Source organism: Cupressus sempervirens, chromosome 11 (genome assembly GCF_028749045.1).
Source record: "Cupressus sempervirens isolate cs-2001-9-10 chromosome 11, ASM2874904v1, whole genome shotgun sequence".
Taxonomy (NCBI): Eukaryota; Viridiplantae; Streptophyta; class Pinopsida; order Cupressales; family Cupressaceae; genus Cupressus; species Cupressus sempervirens.
The window spans coordinates 529,454,184-529,474,095 of NC_143128.1; the positions used below are offsets into that span (position 1 = coordinate 529,454,184).

The 19,912-nt window shown below is 37.0% G+C and overlaps 1 protein-coding gene and 1 pseudogene across 1 annotated transcript; both read left to right on the top strand.

The window, feature by feature from the left end:
• The first annotated feature begins 1,258 nt into the window (after window positions 1-1,258).
• Window positions 1,259-3,916, top strand: LOC149530710 (pentatricopeptide repeat-containing protein At2g27610-like). The gene is made up of 2 exons (XM_089809754.1): window positions 1,259-1,486; window positions 1,580-3,916. Exons 1-2 carry the CDS (start codon window positions 1,409-1,411, stop codon window positions 3,272-3,274), a joined length of 1,773 nt encoding a protein of 590 aa, XP_089665880.1. The 5' UTR covers window positions 1,259-1,408; the 3' UTR covers window positions 3,275-3,916.
• Window positions 3,917-13,460: 9,544 nt separating this feature from the next.
• The window catches only part of LOC149530711 (pentatricopeptide repeat-containing protein At2g13600-like), a 369,552-nt pseudogene continuing 363,100 nt past the window's right edge, over window positions 13,461-19,912 (top strand).

Here is a 19,912-nt window from a genome sequence, read left to right on the forward strand (position 1 = left end):
TCCTCTTATTCATTGGAGATGAATTTCTATATGCAGTCTGAATTGACAAAGATGTTAGTCCAATTTTAAAGAATGTTAGTAATCATCCATCAGTCTACTTACACAAGGGTTATAAATATACTCAAGATATTTATTCAATTATGGTAAAATCTTATTAAAAAAATATTTTTCACTTTATGTACTTACACTATATGAATTAAGGAATGTTGCACTTTCAGTTTTTTGTTATTGTAATGAATGTCTATTGAATGGGTTTTTTGTGTTTGATATGTTCATTATTTATATAGCATTGATGGACCTAAATTTGCCAATGTTTTTGTTATTTTAATGAATGTCTATTGAATGGGTTTTTGTGTTTGGTATGTTCATTATTTATATAGCATTGATGGACCTAAATTTGTCAATGTGTGAGTGTGGCACTAGACCTGTAGCAATGAAGACTTCACACACAATGAATAATCCAGAACATAAATTCTTGTGCTGTCCAAATAGTCAAAAGGTTGTTACTAATTTTTTGATGTATGTTTATATTTTATGGAAGAAATAAATTGTGTCAACCACTAATTTAGACTTGGTATTGTAGGGTGATGGTGGTTGTAACTTCTTTCAATGGGTCGATGATGTCCCAGCAACATTCATAGCCAAATCTACAACACATGAAAGTAATGATTGCAAGTTGTGCAAGATTAGAGAGAGTGAAAACATGTTTTTGTGAGGCATGTTGTGCATTATAATTGTTTCACTCGCACTAATCTACTGGGAAGAAGTGCATAAAAGTTAGACAAACTATTGTAGAATGTATGATTTATACTATTTTGTTGTTTTGAACTTATTTTTGATCGAGGAAACTACATTATTTTTGTGGTGAATAATTATGTATATTACTATTTTCATGACTAAACAATGAAGAAATTGTACTAGTTTCATATTATTTTATTGTGTCTAACTGTTCATGATTCTTTAACTAAACTCCATAAAATGTAAAATAAAATAATTAAAAAAATTAACTAAACAATGAAGAAATTGTACTAGTTTCATATTATTTTATTGTGTCTAACTGTTCATGATTCTTTAACTAAACTCCATAAAATGTAAAATAAAATAATTAAAAAAATTAACCAACTCAATAAAATGAAAAAGGGAATAAATATTAAATTAAAACAAACAAAAAAAACTTAATAAATAATCCTATTCCAATTCCGGATTTGCACAACTAAACGTAGGATAGACATATTCCCTATCAAATTTCGGGTGAACCAAATGGACCAAGAATAGCGAATCCGGAATAACAAATGTATGAATAGTGAATCCAGAATAATAGATGGCTATTCCCAATTCCTATACCCGCCGCCAAACGGTATAACTTAACAGCAGGACTCCCCAGAATGGTGGAACAATGTTAAAATAGATGGCACTCGCGGTGCAGCTTCCCTTGTCATACGCTACCTCATCATTAGCGTTGGATCGTGAAAACATCAAGGCAAAGGTTGTTCCTTTTCACTTCACTACTGCTCTTTCAATTGGTTTTGGGTTTTGTCTGAATTCTCATGGCTAACCCTTTTCTTGGGATTTGGAGCAGTACGATGCCAAGAAGCTTCACACCCACATCATCAAAACTGGGAAGCACTCCGATGTCTTTCTCGCAACTAAACTGGTTCAAGTGTACGGGAATTCTGGAAATATTGAGGATGCGCGGTACATATTTGATGAAATGTCTCAGCGAAATGTAGTGACATGGAATGTCATGATTGGAGTTTATGTTCGATGCGGAGAAGCAGAGGAGGCGCTGAAACTCTTCCGTCTAATGCAGACGAATATGATAAAAATGAGCGATTTTACTGCAAGCAGCGTTGTCAAGGCATGCACTGCCCTGTCAGCTTTTAAACATGGCAGAGAATTGCATGCCCACATTATAAGAAGTGGGTTTGAATTGGATATTGTTCTGTGCACTACACTAATTGATATGTACTGGAAAGGCGGGAGGGAACTGGATGCATGCAAACTATTTGACGAAATGCCACTGAGAAATTTGATTTCATGGAACATTATGATATCGGGTTGTGTACAGAACGGCTTCGAGGAGAAGGCAGTGGATCTTTTTCTAAAAATGCAGGAGATGGGTTTCAATCCCAATCAGTACATCTATTCCAATATGATAAAGGCATGTGGAGGTTTGCTACTAGCGGAGCTGGGTAAACAACTACATGCTCTTGTTTCTAAAGCTGGGTTGGAGTCGGATGTCATTGTTGGGAGTGCATTAGTTGATGGTTATGTTAAATGGGGAAATATTGAAGCAGCACAGATTGTTTTTTGGAGAGTGTCTGGATGGGATGTGGTTTCATGGACCACGATGATTGTGGGCTGTATCCAGGTTGGAAGGGATGATGAGGCTCTTGAACTGTTCTTCCAAATGCTGGAGCACAATCTCATGAAACCTAACCACTTCACATATTCAGGAGTCCTAAGGGCATGCTCCAATTTAGCTGACATGGAATCTGGTAAACAGATTCATGCACATCTTATGAAAACATTATTGGAACCAAATGTCTCCGTGGGCAATTCTCTTATTAGCATGTATGCCAGGTGTGGAAATATAGACGATTCACGGAAAGTATTTGATTTAATGTTAAGGAGGAATGTGGTTTCATGGAATGCTATGATCACAGGGTGTGCTCTGCATGGAAACTGTGAGGAGGGGATTAGACTCTTTAAGCAAATGCAACTTGCAGGGATTAAACCGAACCATATCACATTTGTTGGTGTCATCACTGCTTGCAGCCATGGAGGCCTTGTAGAGCAAGGTCGTGGCTTCTTCCATTCAATGACTGTAGATCATGGCATTGAAGCAACAATGGAACATTATGCTTGTATGGTTGATCTACTTGGTCGGGCAGGTCTATTGGAGGAGGCCTTAGAGATGATAAGACAAATCCCACAAGAACCTACAGCTCTTATATGGCGGACTCTGCTAGGCGCATGTAAAGTCCATGGCAATCTGGAACTGGGCTATTGTGCAGCACAGGCTCTCTTGAAATTGGAACCTAAGGATTCTGCTACATATGTAATGTTGTCAGGTATGTATGCTGCATATGGCAGATGGGATGATGTGGAAAGTTTAAGAAAAATAATGAAAGACAATGGTGTGAAAAAGGAGGATCCAGGGCACAGCTGGATTCAGATAAAGAATAGGGTATATGAATTTCTTGCAGAAGATAGATCAAACCAGCAAAGGGAGGAAGACTATCAAATTGACAAAGCAACTAACGATGCCTAAAATTGACAAACCAGATGAACAAGGTAGAAAATATAAACAAGAGGACAGATCAAACCAACCAACAGAGGAAATATATCCAATTGAAAGTTTGACAAAACAAAAGGGCAACGAAGGAAATATAGACAAGAAGATTGTGAAATTTTGCTTTTGGGCTTGTCAGCAGATCCCTTGAAGAATTTGGAAAAAGATATTTGACTCACATGCTACTATGAATTTGCCTTGCAATATCATGCAATATCATCCTAAACCGATGATGCAATTCTGGGGGGAAAGTCCTTGCATTTGTTGCTGACATCTATTAATTGAGCAGTCACTTCCATCTAGTACTGTTACATGGATGGCAGTAGGTTTGATCATCCAAGCATAACTTCACTGTACCTGTTAAGCTACAAAGAAGTTATTCGAGCCCTTTCTCATCTTTTGCTTTCTGTATAAGAAATTTTCAGGTCATATAGTAGGTTCACTTCTTTTGGGAACTTAAGCACTTCGACACTCCACATAGAACTGGTAAAGGAAGCAGAAACCTTACCAAATTTTTTTTTTATCCATACTATAAATGGTGGACACCAACTTTTATAAGAAGTCAATAAAGTTGAAACTATCTAGGAAAAGGTCAGGTAGTTGACTATCTCTCACCAGAAATATTTGCAAAATTGATACACGCTGGAAATGTTGGTAACACTTTAATTTTTAATAAGGAAGTCAGTAAGGTTGTAACTGTCAAGGAAAAGGTCAGCAGTAATACAGAATCTACATACTCCATCCCAATATTCCACTGCGGAGGATAGATTTCATTAGTAATCTTCTGATGAACTGTGACAAATTCATTACCCACTTTAGATTCTTCAATAGCAAGCAATTATGCAACGATCATAAACAGAGACTAGAATTACCCGATTATTAAAAGAGGTAACATCACATCATAGTATTGTGAATAGGAAACGTGAAAAACGAATACAGATTTAAAATTGCCCAAACTTTTGTGGATTCTGAAAGTGTCAGTGCGTACCTAATCAATCTGTGTATATATTATAAGATTGCAGTGTGAAAGTACAGATGTTTAATTTATGCAAAACAATTCCCTCTACGAATTTTTTCTCAAAGGAATGGAGAGGTTCTGTGCCTTTGTGCTGCAGTCTAGATGGGTTTTAACTTTTTTCCGCAATGTATGTTTTATGAGACTATGCTGCCATAATATAATGGAGATCTTATGTAATTATTTTCTCTTTTCAATGGATGTTTATTAAGTTTTGTAATCTGTTTGTTTATTTATTCTATTGCATTTGTTTTTTTATTTTTAAAAAAAAGTTAAAAGTTCCAGAACAGAAACAGAGTGCATGAATTACCTTGTTGGTCTGCTGGTTAAATGAGAAAAACTCTGAAATCATGGATGTTTTATTTTATTTGTAGATAAAAAAGAACAGTGAGACTATTTATTAAAGCAAATGGTCCAAAAGGGTGATTAGAAAAATAGAAAAACGAAAATAAACAGAGATAAAACAACAGAACAATCTTCTGGTTTCTTATTCATCAAGTAAAAACATCATTGCATATTATAACACAACAACGTAATTTTATAGTTGTTCCAGCAACCATTTTGCAAATTTAGGCATAGTTTCACAGCTAACTAGTGGAACATAACAGCAAACTGGAACTGATTAACAACTTGGCAATTCTTTATTTATTCCGACACACTCTTACAATATCTGTTAGACTTATTTTAACTATGTAGGGTGACCCATTTAGGGTTCATATCTCCATTGAGCTGTTGTGCTCACAGACTTGTACCTATGCTGAATCCTTGTATTAACCAATTTGAATGACTCAAGTGTTCTGCTTGCCCATTACAACCAAAAAAGAAAGAAAAGAATAAGATACGACCGTGTAAAAGCTCATTCATTCATGACAGTAATTTAACTCTTCCTTGGCCTTTCAATTGGTCCTGCTGGGGATGGCCCTTTGAAACCCAAAGTGACCTCATCTTCAACACAGCAATGAAAGGGAGTGGCTGAAATGTTCCTCCTCTTATTATCATCACAAATTTTACACAAGATTTTCTGCTGATTCCCTTGTCTAGAAAGATTGTGAGGTGGTAATGTTATGGGGACTTCCAGCTTAGGCTGTTCAGCTTGCAATACGTGAGACTGCATCTGCATCCTCTGTAGATTGACATCCATTGGAGCAAATGGAAGAGATTGAACAACACTAGGGAATACTAATCTGGCCGAGAATGGTACCTGTAGGACCAGAAAAACGGGTAATATGCATAACACACTATGAGCAAATCACAAACTCAATCAACATGTATTAGCACCCACTAGTCTACCATGAAAGCCAAACTAATTAAGAAAGCAATAGAAACCCTCTTTTTTGTTTGTAGCTCCCATGTTCTTCTTTCTTCTCCAATGATTGTAGCTCCAATTCGCCTATAGTGCACACAAGGTTGATGCCAAAGCCTATGATGTGGATAATGCCATGAGAATACTTGAAGTGTGATTTTATGTGAGAGAGAGAGAATGCAACATACAAAGAAGTAGAGACTCAAAGATTCAAAGATTTGGATTTTCAAAACTTAAGCATTCTGATTCAAGGACCCAAAATGAGAGAAAGAGTGTTCATTTTATAATCAACACTCAAAGTGAAGGCATTGGATTTGTCACCCATAGATGTGCAATGTGGCAAGAGATTCCTATGACGCATATGACAGAATATGTCAATTGTGAGATTCTATGACACATGCAAGTCAAACTTGGCTAAATGTGGAAGAGAATCTATGACGCGTCATAAGACACCTCAACCCACTTAAAGCCAAAAATCTATGACAAAGAAGCCAAATAGAGACATGCGTAAGAGGTAAGAATATTTGATTATGACAAATCTCAGTCAAGTGTCAAAGGAGAATCCACGAGGTGTCATATCCAAGTGTCATGATGATGGAGTATTTTATGGAATATTTGAATTAAAAATCCTCTTATTCCACAAAATAAGAATTAGTAGAAAATGGAATTAATGATGGAAAATGGAACTTAGGAAATTAAGAATTTCCATGGTTTGCAGATGATAAACCAATTAATTAATAAAATTAATTAATTGAGGATGATAATTAAGAAGAATAATTAGAAAGAATAGGATTAAATTATGGGTTATTTAATCCTATAGAGAAAATTAGCAGATGATTGGCCAAATTGATTAAATGAATGCGACCGTATCCTTTGATGAAAATGTGACGATGATGGATGTCGAATAAGATGATGAAAAGGTAGACCAAAACCATGGTCAAATTAATTGATAGATCGAAATTGATAACATGCCAAGGACACATGACATGAATAAATTGATATGTAACATTTAACCGACATTATAAATGCTACAGGATTGAAATTGATTGATAAGGTTCGATCATAATAACACTGACGAACATTGTCAATATTGTTAAAATGGTTGATGATGCCATGATCTGACATTGAAAGCCTCAACAACGTCAAAGATTGAATGACATGAATGATATTTTGACCTAGCACTAAGAGCCATGACAGTACTAAGGTCAGATTGATAAGATTGATAAGTTGATAGGTTTCCAAGACACTGAAAGCCACAACAATGCCTAGAAGCAGATAAATGATGATTGATTTGGGATATTTGATACATTTCGGGTTGATTAGGACTGATTTCGAGTTGATTTGGGGTGATTCCGAGTTGATTTGATATGATTTCGAGTTGATATAAAATTGATGTGAAAGGGGATACAAATGACGAAATATGGTCAATCTGGCCAAAAGATCAAAGTTAGTAGAATGAGAAAATGGGACAAATTAGTATGAAGAAGTGATGAAACCGTAGATGCGAACCATTTTTGAGCGTCTACATTTTGCCCCTCTTTGATACAATGTGATTTAGAGCATTGTATCAAAGAATAACTGATGAGAAAGCTACAACATGCCCCAGTAGGGATGATATATATGGGTGCCGCCTCGATAAATTGACTAAGATAAGCATATGATAAGTCAATTTATCGACAACAAGAAGACAAAACCATAGCAATTGACGGATCGCAAATCAGAGCTAAGATGTGAAAGTTATGAGGTCTAGAGTGCAAAACAGGGTCCATCGGGAGCCCGAGAGTGATTGCATGGGTTACCACTCAAGAAAAACACAAAATAATGAAAATGATATTTCATTTTGTCCGTAACGAAGATATGAATCCAACGCAACTGACGGATTGCAATTTCGAGTTAAAATGCAAAAGTTATGGGCTCCGGAGTGCAACATAGGGGCTTCGGGAGCAATTTTGGGTATCCTAGGTCCCCAACTGCGCCCAAAACTCAACCAAGTGCGTCATTGACACACTCTTACAATATCTGTTAGACTTATTTTAACTATGTAGGGTGACCCATTTAGGGTTCATATCTCCATTGAGCTGTTGTGCTCACAGACTTGTACCTATGCTGAATCCTTGTATTAACCAATTTGAATGACTCAAGTGTTCTGCTTGCCCATTACAACCAAAAAAGAAAGAAAAGAATAAGATACGACCGTGTAAAAGCTCATTCATTCATGACAGTAATTTAACTCTTCCTTGGCCTTTCAATTGGTCCTGCTGGGGATGGCCCTTTGAAACCCAAAGTGACCTCATCTTCAACACAGCAATGAAAGGGAGTGGCTGAAATGTTCCTCCTCTTATTATCATCACAAATTTTACACAAGATTTTCTGCTGATTCCCTTGTCTAGAAAGATTGTGAGGTGGTAATGTTATGGGGACTTCCAGCTTAGGCTGTTCAGCTTGCAATACGTGAGACTGCATCTGCATCCTCTGTAGATTGACATCCATTGGAGCAAATGGAAGAGATTGAACAACACTAGGGAATACTAATCTGGCCGAGAATGGTACCTGTAGGACCAGAAAAACGGGTAATATGCATAACACACTATGAGCAAATCACAAACTCAATCAACATGTATTAGCACCCACTAGTCTACCATGAAAGCCAAACTAATTAAGAAAGCAATAGAAACCCTCTTTTTTGTTTGTAGCTCCCATGTTCTTCTTTCTTCTCCAATGATTGTAGCTCCAATTCGCCTATAGTGCACACAAGGTTGATGCCAAAGCCTATGATGTGGATAATGCCATGAGAATACTTGAAGTGTGATTTTATGTGAGAGAGAGAGAATGCAACATACAAAGAAGTAGAGACTCAAAGATTCAAAGATTTGGATTTTCAAAACTTAAGCATTCTGATTCAAGGACCCAAAATGAGAGAAAGAGTGTTCATTTTATAATCAACACTCAAAGTGAAGGCATTGGATTTGTCACCCATAGATGTGCAATGTGGCAAGAGATTCCTATGACGCATATGACAGAATATGTCAATTGTGAGATTCTATGACACATGCAAGTCAAACTTGGCTAAATGTGGAAGAGAATCTATGACGCGTCATAAGACACCTCAACCCACTTAAAGCCAAAAATCTATGACAAAGAAGCCAAATAGAGACATGCGTAAGAGGTAAGAATATTTGATTATGACAAATCTCAGTCAAGTGTCAAAGGAGAATCCACGAGGTGTCATATCCAAGTGTCATGATGATGGAGTATTTTATGGAATATTTGAATTAAAAATCCTCTTATTCCACAAAATAAGAATTAGTAGAAAATGGAATTAATGATGGAAAATGGAACTTAGGAAATTAAGAATTTCCATGGTTTGCAGATGATAAACCAATTAATTAATAAAATTAATTAATTGAGGATGATAATTAAGAAGAATAATTAGAAAGAATAGGATTAAATTATGGGTTATTTAATCCTATAGAGAAAATTAGCAGATGATTGGCCAAATTGATTAAATGAATGCGACCGTATCCTTTGATGAAAATGTGACGATGATGGATGTCGAATAAGATGATGAAAAGGTAGACCAAAACCATGGTCAAATTAATTGATAGATCGAAATTGATAACATGCCAAGGACACATGACATGAATAAATTGATATGTAACATTTAACCGACATTATAAATGCTACAGGATTGAAATTGATTGATAAGGTTCGATCATAATAACACTGACGAACATTGTCAATATTGTTAAAATGGTTGATGATGCCATGATCTGACATTGAAAGCCTCAACAACGTCAAAGATTGAATGACATGAATGATATTTTGACCTAGCACTAAGAGCCATGACAGTACTAAGGTCAGATTGATAAGATTGATAAGTTGATAGGTTTCCAAGACACTGAAAGCCACAACAATGCCTAGAAGCAGATAAATGATGATTGATTTGGGATATTTGATACATTTCGGGTTGATTAGGACTGATTTCGAGTTGATTTGGGGTGATTCCGAGTTGATTTGATATGATTTCGAGTTGATATAAAATTGATGTGAAAGGGGATACAAATGACGAAATATGGTCAATCTGGCCAAAAGATCAAAGTTAGTAGAATGAGAAAATGGGACAAATTAGTATGAAGAAGTGATGAAACCGTAGATGCGAACCATTTTTGAGCGTCTACATTTTGCCCCTCTTTGATACAATGTGATTTAGAGCATTGTATCAAAGAATAACTGATGAGAAAGCTACAACATGCCCCAGTAGGGATGATATATATGGGTGCCGCCTCGATAAATTGACTAAGATAAGCATATGATAAGTCAATTTATCGACAACAAGAAGACAAAACCATAGCAATTGACGGATCGCAAATCAGAGCTAAGATGTGAAAGTTATGAGGTCTAGAGTGCAAAACAGGGTCCATCGGGAGCCCGAGAGTGATTGCATGGGTTACCACTCAAGAAAAACACAAAATAATGAAAATGATATTTCATTTTGTCCGTAACGAAGATATGAATCCAACGCAACTGACGGATTGCAATTTCGAGTTAAAATGCAAAAGTTATGGGCTCCGGAGTGCAACATAGGGGCTTCGGGAGCAATTTTGGGTATCCTAGGTCCCCAACTGCGCCCAAAACTCAACCAAGTGCGTCATTGACACACTCTTACAATATCTGTTAGACTTATTTTAACTATGTAGGGTGACCCATTTAGGGTTCATATCTCCATTGAGCTGTTGTGCTCACAGACTTGTACCTATGCTGAATCCTTGTATTAACCAATTTGAATGACTCAAGTGTTCTGCTTGCCCATTACAACCAAAAAAGAAAGAAAAGAATAAGATACGACCGTGTAAAAGCTCATTCATTCATGACAGTAATTTAACTCTTCCTTGGCCTTTCAATTGGTCCTGCTGGGGATGGCCCTTTGAAACCCAAAGTGACCTCATCTTCAACACAGCAATGAAAGGGAGTGGCTGAAATGTTCCTCCTCTTATTATCATCACAAATTTTACACAAGATTTTCTGCTGATTCCCTTGTCTAGAAAGATTGTGAGGTGGTAATGTTATGGGGACTTCCAGCTTAGGCTGTTCAGCTTGCAATACGTGAGACTGCATCTGCATCCTCTGTAGATTGACATCCATTGGAGCAAATGGAAGAGATTGAACAACACTAGGGAATACTAATCTGGCCGAGAATGGTACCTGTAGGACCAGAAAAACGGGTAATATGCATAACACACTATGAGCAAATCACAAACTCAATCAACATGTATTAGCACCCACTAGTCTACCATGAAAGCCAAACTAATTAAGAAAGCAATAGAAACCCTCTTTTTTGTTTGTAGCTCCCATGTTCTTCTTTCTTCTCCAATGATTGTAGCTCCAATTCGCCTATAGTGCACACAAGGTTGATGCCAAAGCCTATGATGTGGATAATGCCATGAGAATACTTGAAGTGTGATTTTATGTGAGAGAGAGAGAATGCAACATACAAAGAAGTAGAGACTCAAAGATTCAAAGATTTGGATTTTCAAAACTTAAGCATTCTGATTCAAGGACCCAAAATGAGAGAAAGAGTGTTCATTTTATAATCAACACTCAAAGTGAAGGCATTGGATTTGTCACCCATAGATGTGCAATGTGGCAAGAGATTCCTATGACGCATATGACAGAATATGTCAATTGTGAGATTCTATGACACATGCAAGTCAAACTTGGCTAAATGTGGAAGAGAATCTATGACGCGTCATAAGACACCTCAACCCACTTAAAGCCAAAAATCTATGACAAAGAAGCCAAATAGAGACATGCGTAAGAGGTAAGAATATTTGATTATGACAAATCTCAGTCAAGTGTCAAAGGAGAATCCACGAGGTGTCATATCCAAGTGTCATGATGATGGAGTATTTTATGGAATATTTGAATTAAAAATCCTCTTATTCCACAAAATAAGAATTAGTAGAAAATGGAATTAATGATGGAAAATGGAACTTAGGAAATTAAGAATTTCCATGGTTTGCAGATGATAAACCAATTAATTAATAAAATTAATTAATTGAGGATGATAATTAAGAAGAATAATTAGAAAGAATAGGATTAAATTATGGGTTATTTAATCCTATAGAGAAAATTAGCAGATGATTGGCCAAATTGATTAAATGAATGCGACCGTATCCTTTGATGAAAATGTGACGATGATGGATGTCGAATAAGATGATGAAAAGGTAGACCAAAACCATGGTCAAATTAATTGATAGATCGAAATTGATAACATGCCAAGGACACATGACATGAATAAATTGATATGTAACATTTAACCGACATTATAAATGCTACAGGATTGAAATTGATTGATAAGGTTCGATCATAATAACACTGACGAACATTGTCAATATTGTTAAAATGGTTGATGATGCCATGATCTGACATTGAAAGCCTCAACAACGTCAAAGATTGAATGACATGAATGATATTTTGACCTAGCACTAAGAGCCATGACAGTACTAAGGTCAGATTGATAAGATTGATAAGTTGATAGGTTTCCAAGACACTGAAAGCCACAACAATGCCTAGAAGCAGATAAATGATGATTGATTTGGGATATTTGATACATTTCGGGTTGATTAGGACTGATTTCGAGTTGATTTGGGGTGATTCCGAGTTGATTTGATATGATTTCGAGTTGATATAAAATTGATGTGAAAGGGGATACAAATGACGAAATATGGTCAATCTGGCCAAAAGATCAAAGTTAGTAGAATGAGAAAATGGGACAAATTAGTATGAAGAAGTGATGAAACCGTAGATGCGAACCATTTTTGAGCGTCTACATTTTGCCCCTCTTTGATACAATGTGATTTAGAGCATTGTATCAAAGAATAACTGATGAGAAAGCTACAACATGCCCCAGTAGGGATGATATATATGGGTGCCCCCTCGATAAATTGACTAAGATAAGCATATGATAAGTCAATTTATCGACAACAAGAAGACAAAACCATAGCAATTGACGGATCGCAAATCAGAGCTAAGATGTGAAAGTTATGAGGTCTAGAGTGCAAAACAGGGTCCATCGGGAGCCCGAGAGTGATTGCATGGGTTACCACTCAAGAAAAACACAAAATAATGAAAATGATATTTCATTTTGTCCGTAACGAAGATATGAATCCAACGCAACTGACGGATTGCAATTTCGAGTTAAAATGCAAAAGTTATGGGCTCCAGAGTGCAACATAGGGGCTTCGGGAGCAATTTTGGGTATCCTAGGTCCCCAACTGCGCCCAAAACTCAACCAAGTGCGTCATTGACACACTCTTACAATATCTGTTAGACTTATTTTAACTATGTAGGGTGACCCATTTAGGGTTCATATCTCCATTGAGCTGTTGTGCTCACAGACTTGTACCTATGCTGAATCCTTGTATTAACCAATTTGAATGACTCAAGTGTTCTGCTTGCCCATTACAACCAAAAAAGAAAGAAAAGAATAAGATACGACCGTGTAAAAGCTCATTCATTCATGATAGTAATTTAACTCTTCCTTGGCCTTTCAATTGGTCCTGCTGGGGATGGCCCTTTGAAACCCAAAGTGACCTCATCTTCAACACAGCAATGAAAGGGAGTGGCTGAAATGTTCCTCCTCTTATTATCATCACAAATTTTACACAAGATTTTCTGCTGATTCCCTTGTCTAGAAAGATTGTGAGGTGGTAATGTTATGGGGACTTCCAGCTTAGGCTGTTCAGCTTGCAATACGTGAGACTGCATCTGCATCCTCTGTAGATTGACATCCATTGGAGCAAATGGAAGAGATTGAACAACACTAGGGAATACTAATCTGGCCGAGAATGGTACCTGTAGGACCAGAAAAACGGGTAATATGCATAACACACTATGAGCAAATCACAAACTCAATCAACATGTATTAGCACCCACTAGTCTACCATGAAAGCCAAACTAATTAAGAAAGCAATAGAAACCCTCTTTTTCATTTGTAGCTCCCATGTTCTTCTTTCTTCTCCATTGATTGTAGCTCCAATTCGCCTATAGTGCACACAAGGTTGAAGCCAAAGCCTATGATGTGGATAATGCCATGAGAATACTTGAAGTGTGATTTTATGTGTGAGAGAGAGAATGCAACATACAAAGAAGTAGAGACTCAAAGATTCAAAGATTTGGATTTTCAAAACTTAAGCATTCTGATTCAAGGACCCAAAATGAGAGAAAGAGTGTTCATTTTATAATCAACACTCAAAGTGAGGGCATTGGATTTGTCACCCATAGATGTGCGATGTGGCAAGAGATTCCTATGACGCATATGACAGAATATGCCAATTGTGAGATTCTATGACACATGCAAGTCAAACTTGGCTAAATGTGGAAGAGAATCTATAACGCGTCATAAGACACCTCAACCCACTTAAAGCCAAGAATCTATGACAAAGAAGCCAAATAGAGACATGCATAAGAGGTAAGAATATTTGATTATGACAAATCTCAGCCAAGTGTCAATGGAGACTCCACGAGGTGTCATATCCAAGTGTCATGATGATGAAGTATTTTATGGAATATTTGAATTAAAAATCCTCTTATTCCACAAAATAAGAATTAGTAGAAAATGGAATTAATGATGGAAAATGGAACTTAGGAATTTAAGAATTTCCATGGTTTGCAGATGATAAACAAATTAATTAATAAAATTAATTAATTGAGGATGATAATTAAGAAGAATAATTAGAAAGAATAGGATTAAATTATGGGTTATTTAATCCTATAGAGAAAATTAGCAGATGATTGGCCAAATTGATTAAATGAATGTGACCGTATCCTTTGATGAAAATGTGACGATGATGGATATCGAATAAGATGATGAAAAGGTAGACCAAAACCATGGTCAAATTAATTAATAGATCGAAATTGATAACATGCCAAGGACACATGACATGAATAAATTGATATGTAACATTTAACCGACATTATAAATGCTACAGGATTGAAATTGATTGATAAGGTTCGATCATAATAACACTGACGGACATTGTCAATATTATTAAAATGGTTGATGATGCCATGATCTGACATTGAAAGCCTCAACAACGTCAAAGATTGAATGACATGAATGATATTTTGACCTAGCACTAAGAGCCATGACAGTACTAAGGTCAGATTGATAAGATTGATAAGTTGATAGGTTTCCAAGACACTGAAAGCCACAACAATGCCTAGGAGCGGATAAATAATGATTGATTTGGGATATTTGATACGTTTCGGGTTGATTAGGACTGATTTCAAGTGATTTCGAGTTGATTTGGGGTGATTCCGAGTTGATTTGATATGATTCCGAGTTGATATAAAATTGATGTGAAAGGGGATACAAATGACGAAATATGGTCAATCTGGCCAAAAGATCAAAGTTAGTAGAATGAGAAAATGGGACAAATTAGTATGAAGAAGTGATGAAACTGTAGATGTGAACCATTTTTGAGCGTCTATATTTTGCCCCTCTTTGATACAATGTGATTTAAAGCGTTGTATCAAAGAATAACTGATGAGAAAGCTTCAACATGCCCCAGTAGGGATGATATATATGGGTGCCCCCTCGATAAATTGACTAAGATAAGCATATGATAAGTCAATTTATCGACAACAAGAAGACAAAACCATAGCAATTGACGGATCGCAAATCAGAGCTAAGATGTGAAAGTTATGAGGTCTAGAATGCAAAACAGGGTCCATCGGGAGCCCGAGAGTGATTGCATGGGTTACCACTCAAGAAAAACAAAAAATAATGAAAATGATATTTCATTTTGTCCATAACGAAGATATGAATCCAACGCAACTGACGGGTTGCAATTCCAAGTTAAAATGCAAAAGTTATGGGCTTCGGAGTGCAACATAGGGGCTTCGGGAGCAGTTTTGGGTATCTTAGGTCCCCAACTGCGCCCAAAACTCAACCAAGTGCGTCATTGACGCACTTGGTAAGTCCAAGTGTGCCATGACAGTACCAAGTGCGTCAATGATGCACTTGGGAAGCCCAAGTGGTCTTGAAAGTGCAGATTGCGCCCTAAAAGGCTCCGGGGCCCAAAATTAGCCTGATTGGACTCAAAATGACCCGAAACTATGCATGCATGCCCAAAATGATGGAAATATGTCATATCATGAGGGAAATCATCAAAAATGGTCATATTTGGTCAAAGATAATGAGACATCTCTCAAATTGAGGTTGAACTAGGTGGAAAGCCATAGAAAGTTGATCGACAGTGTAGGATGATGCAAGAATGCATGAATGCAAGATGGAGATGATTTGGTGAATCAAAAGAGATGATCATGGTGATGGAGAATGAGATGAAAAAGAAAGATGATATGAGGAGATGTTAGTATGATGGAAAGACTTTTGGTTCTAAAAAGTGCACTATATGTCAAATAGAGCTTTATTTTGATATGGCAAAGGGAATGCAACACATCATGGTATAAAGGGCCAGAGCGCAAATGCAAGCCTTTTGCGTAAACAAGCACGATGCAAACATAGAATGACCTTGTCCTTCCTGAGGCATATGTACATGCCCTAGACTCTCAAAGGTACATTGTAACAGACAAAAATGAAAAAAGATGACCATGAACCATCCCGACCAGTCTCATAGATTAGTTTTATATCATCGAGTGGCATAGGAACATGATCAAAGAAAAACAAAGCAAAAAATAAATCACTCACTAAACAGCATGAGCCAACAGCTATCCTTGTCCATTATTACTTGCTTTTTAGTGTGTTAGGTGTTTAGATGGTGTTCGATAGGTTGATAATGTGATAGCACTGTTTGTGGATTCAGTTGATAGGTTCGTAGTGACATGTTGGATTGATTGTTGGTTCATGTTGCTTAGATAGTGTGCTTGGCATTGAAGTGTAGTGCCTTGGGTTTTAGTCTGCAATGTGCAAGTGTTTACACAAAAGGGGTGGTTATCCTTAGTGAGTATGTACAAGGTTTATTGCAAATTTTTGATGGGTTTTGTGATTTTTAGGGTTTTGTGGGGATATTTGATTTTTTTGTGTAACTGATTTCTTCATGTCATTTTACAATTTTTAGGGTTTTTTCAGGACATTTTATGATTTTAATTGCCTTTTTCAGGACATGTTATGGTTTTTAGTGATTTTTTCAAGATCGTATTTGAATGTTTAGGATTTTTTTCAGGACATTTTATGATTTTTAGTGATTTTCTCAAGACATGTTATGATTTTTAGTGATTTTTTCAGGATCATATTTGAATGTTTAGGATTTTTTCAGGACATTATGTGATTTTTAGGGATTTTTTCAGGATCGTATAAGCATATACAAGTGTTAGCTCCAATCCGTTATGCGATAGATTCAATGGATAAAAAGCACTTATAGGTATGCCCCTAGTTCAAATTCAAACTTATGCACCATGTAGGTAATATGCCCCCAAACAAGACGCAAATTATGTACAAAGGCCAATGACAGAGTGTGTGTGCAGACTGGTGATGCTTAGGAAAGGTAACAAAGGACATTAACCAGTTCGTGAGCCATGATAAGGGACCAAGGATGTCGTGCAATATGAAGGATATGATCAAGGAATGATAGGGGGGAAAAGACCGGATGGAATCCTGATAGATGGAGCAGCAATAATTGATTACACATGGCGCTTGTTTGCCAGGTTTTCACCATGGTACTTGCCCAAAGCGCCTGTTTGCCAAGTTTTCACTTTTGGACGAAATTTTTCTCTTGACTCAAATTTTCATGCCAAGATGCCTGTTTGCCAGGTTTTCATCAAGGCATCCATTTTTTCATGACTTTTTTCACTTTTTTCTTTGCTTTTTTTCATGACTTTTTACTATTTTTTTTGATATTTTTTCAGGACTTTTAGATGAAATCAAGAATGTCACTGACAAATGCTGAGAAGATATCTATTGTTGGTGCTGCTAGCTGATGAGCTCTGGATCCATGACTGACCATAACTACATAGGAGTCATTCCGAGTCTGAAGCTAAAATCAAACCACTAGAAAGGCCTTGAGAGATACCATCGTGTATTATATGTAAGACAATGTCTATCTCTTGCAAATCAAGGTATCTAAGGATAAATGGGTCAATAAAAATGTCATGTGGGATGTCACTGATGATGACATATGCAAAGGCTTGTTGGATAAAGGACTAATTTTGGTTATAGGACAAATTAGGTAGCTGGATTGGGGGATAAACAAAGGGATATAAGGGAGGGTTGGGAGGGTTGAGACTAATGACCTTCCGCATGAACGCTGATTGAGAGAGCTCCAAAAGACTTTGTGGTATGTTGAACACTAGAACACTGATATTCATGGCATCATATTTTTCATTTTGTATCAATGGGAGCTGCTTAGCTTTTGATTTTTTATAGTCTAATGGTGCCTTTTGATTTTCACGAAGAGACCTATGCTTGCTATCTTTTTCTCTTTTTGCTTTGTAACTAGAAAGTGGAGTTGGCTCCCCAAAATATGCCAATGTGTTCTCTTTAGGGGAAATTTCTTCTTTATGATTTTCAGTCATAATGCCTTCAAAGTCTATTATGAGAGTGTCATCATCGTCGAATTGATCAAAAATTGGTGGTCCATGTTGGTCCCAATCCAAAGGTTCTGGATAACTTGAGGAGATGTCATCATTAGTGTTGAATGGGCTTTGGTTGAAGGTAGATATATGGGTAACTGATTCAACTGGGTCATTGGGATTATGCTCAGAGGCTAGGGGATTGTTGGTTTCAAGTGGGATATCCTCAGATGTCTTTTCATCGTTTGAAACATCCATAGTCTTACATGTAGGTATCGTGATACTAGGAGGACCTATTCGTAATGATTTAAATCCAAGCCCCAAACTAGGAGGTTGTCCTTCTATAATGATAGGTTCAATGATTCCTTGTTTCTGAGATCGAAGACCACTATAGCCATCATAGCCTTGTTTCTGCATGATGGTAAAACCAAGTCCATACTTGCTAGGAGATATCAAAGGGGGTTCTCGTTCTACTTTTGCTTTCTCAATACATACAGATGTATTCTCATTGATAGAAGTATCATTCTTTGTACTGATGGGAGAAAGTGGTGACTCCCTAATGTGAGAGACTTGAGACATAAAGTACTCTCCACACCCATTGTCTTCAATCTTCATCTTTTCCTTGGCTTTACTGAGTAGTATATCAGCATCCACATACTTAGAGGGATTTGTGGGTTGTGCTTCATTGTTTGTTGGGATTTGGAATGTAGTAGCATCTCTTAGATTAGCACAAAACTGGAAAGGATTTGGATCGCTAGGGATGGTAACCTCCATGTTATTATAGGAAAACTTCAAACATTGATGATATGTAGAAGGGACTGCTTTCATAGCATGAAGCCAAGGGTGTCCTAATATCATGTTGCAATTCATTTCGATGTCTAGGACATGGAACAATGTGTCTTTAGTAGCTAGACCAACTCTGACAGGTAATGTGATGATGCCCTTGCAATAGCGTTCACCATCATCATAAGCTTTTATTGTGATTCTTCGAGAGGGATCTACATCATCTTCAGAATAACCCAAATTGTTGACAACCTTAAGAGTACAGATGTTCAGTCCTGCTCCTCCATCTATTAAGACATGTCTGACTTTGGCATTATGGATGAAGACTTCGAGATAAAGGGGATCATTATGGTTAGGTTTGTCCTTAGGAATGTCTCAGGGTGAAAAAGTGATATGTTGTGACGCAGATAGGTTCCCAACCATGGCTTGGAACTGGGCAACATCAATGTTATCTGGGACTACTGACTCTTTAAGGGCTTGACCCAAGATCTTCTGATGTTGGGGAGATGCACGTAGTAGGTCCAAAATGGATATTTGTGCAGGAGTTTTTTCGAGTTGTTCAACAAGGCTATAATCAGCTGAAGTAGGAGTAGTAGGTCTAGATGGGGCTCCAGGTAGGGTGATCTTGGCACAACGTGTAGTGACAGCACAACGAGGATCTTCAGCCTTTAATGTGAATGTGGATATGCGAAAGTCAGACTCATTAAAGTAATTGATGGTGTAGTCATAGCCGGTGCGTGTGTAATTCACATTACCTTGTGAGTTTGAGTTTGAACTTGAGGGTTTCTCTTTGTCATGATTGCCCAAGGGATCTTTGGAAATAGTATGATTAGAGTTGGATGCTAACAGTGATGGATCAATTGTGATTACACCATCATCAATAAGGTCTTGTATTGCATGTTTCAATTGGAAGCACGATGAAGTCTTGTGTCCTTTGGTGCGATGGTAATCACAATACTTTTTGTCATCCCACCAATCTACTTTA

Bases quoted from the DNA above. Each gene is read 5' to 3' on its own strand.
- LOC149530710 (XM_089809754.1), top strand. From the start codon at position 1,409: ATGGCACTCGCGGTGCAGCTTCCCTTGTCATACGCTACCTCATCATTA. The intron at 1,487-1,579 runs GTTGTTCCTTTT...GATTTGGAGCAG, and splicing joins GTGAAAACATCAAGGCAAAG to TACGATGCCAAGAAGCTTCA.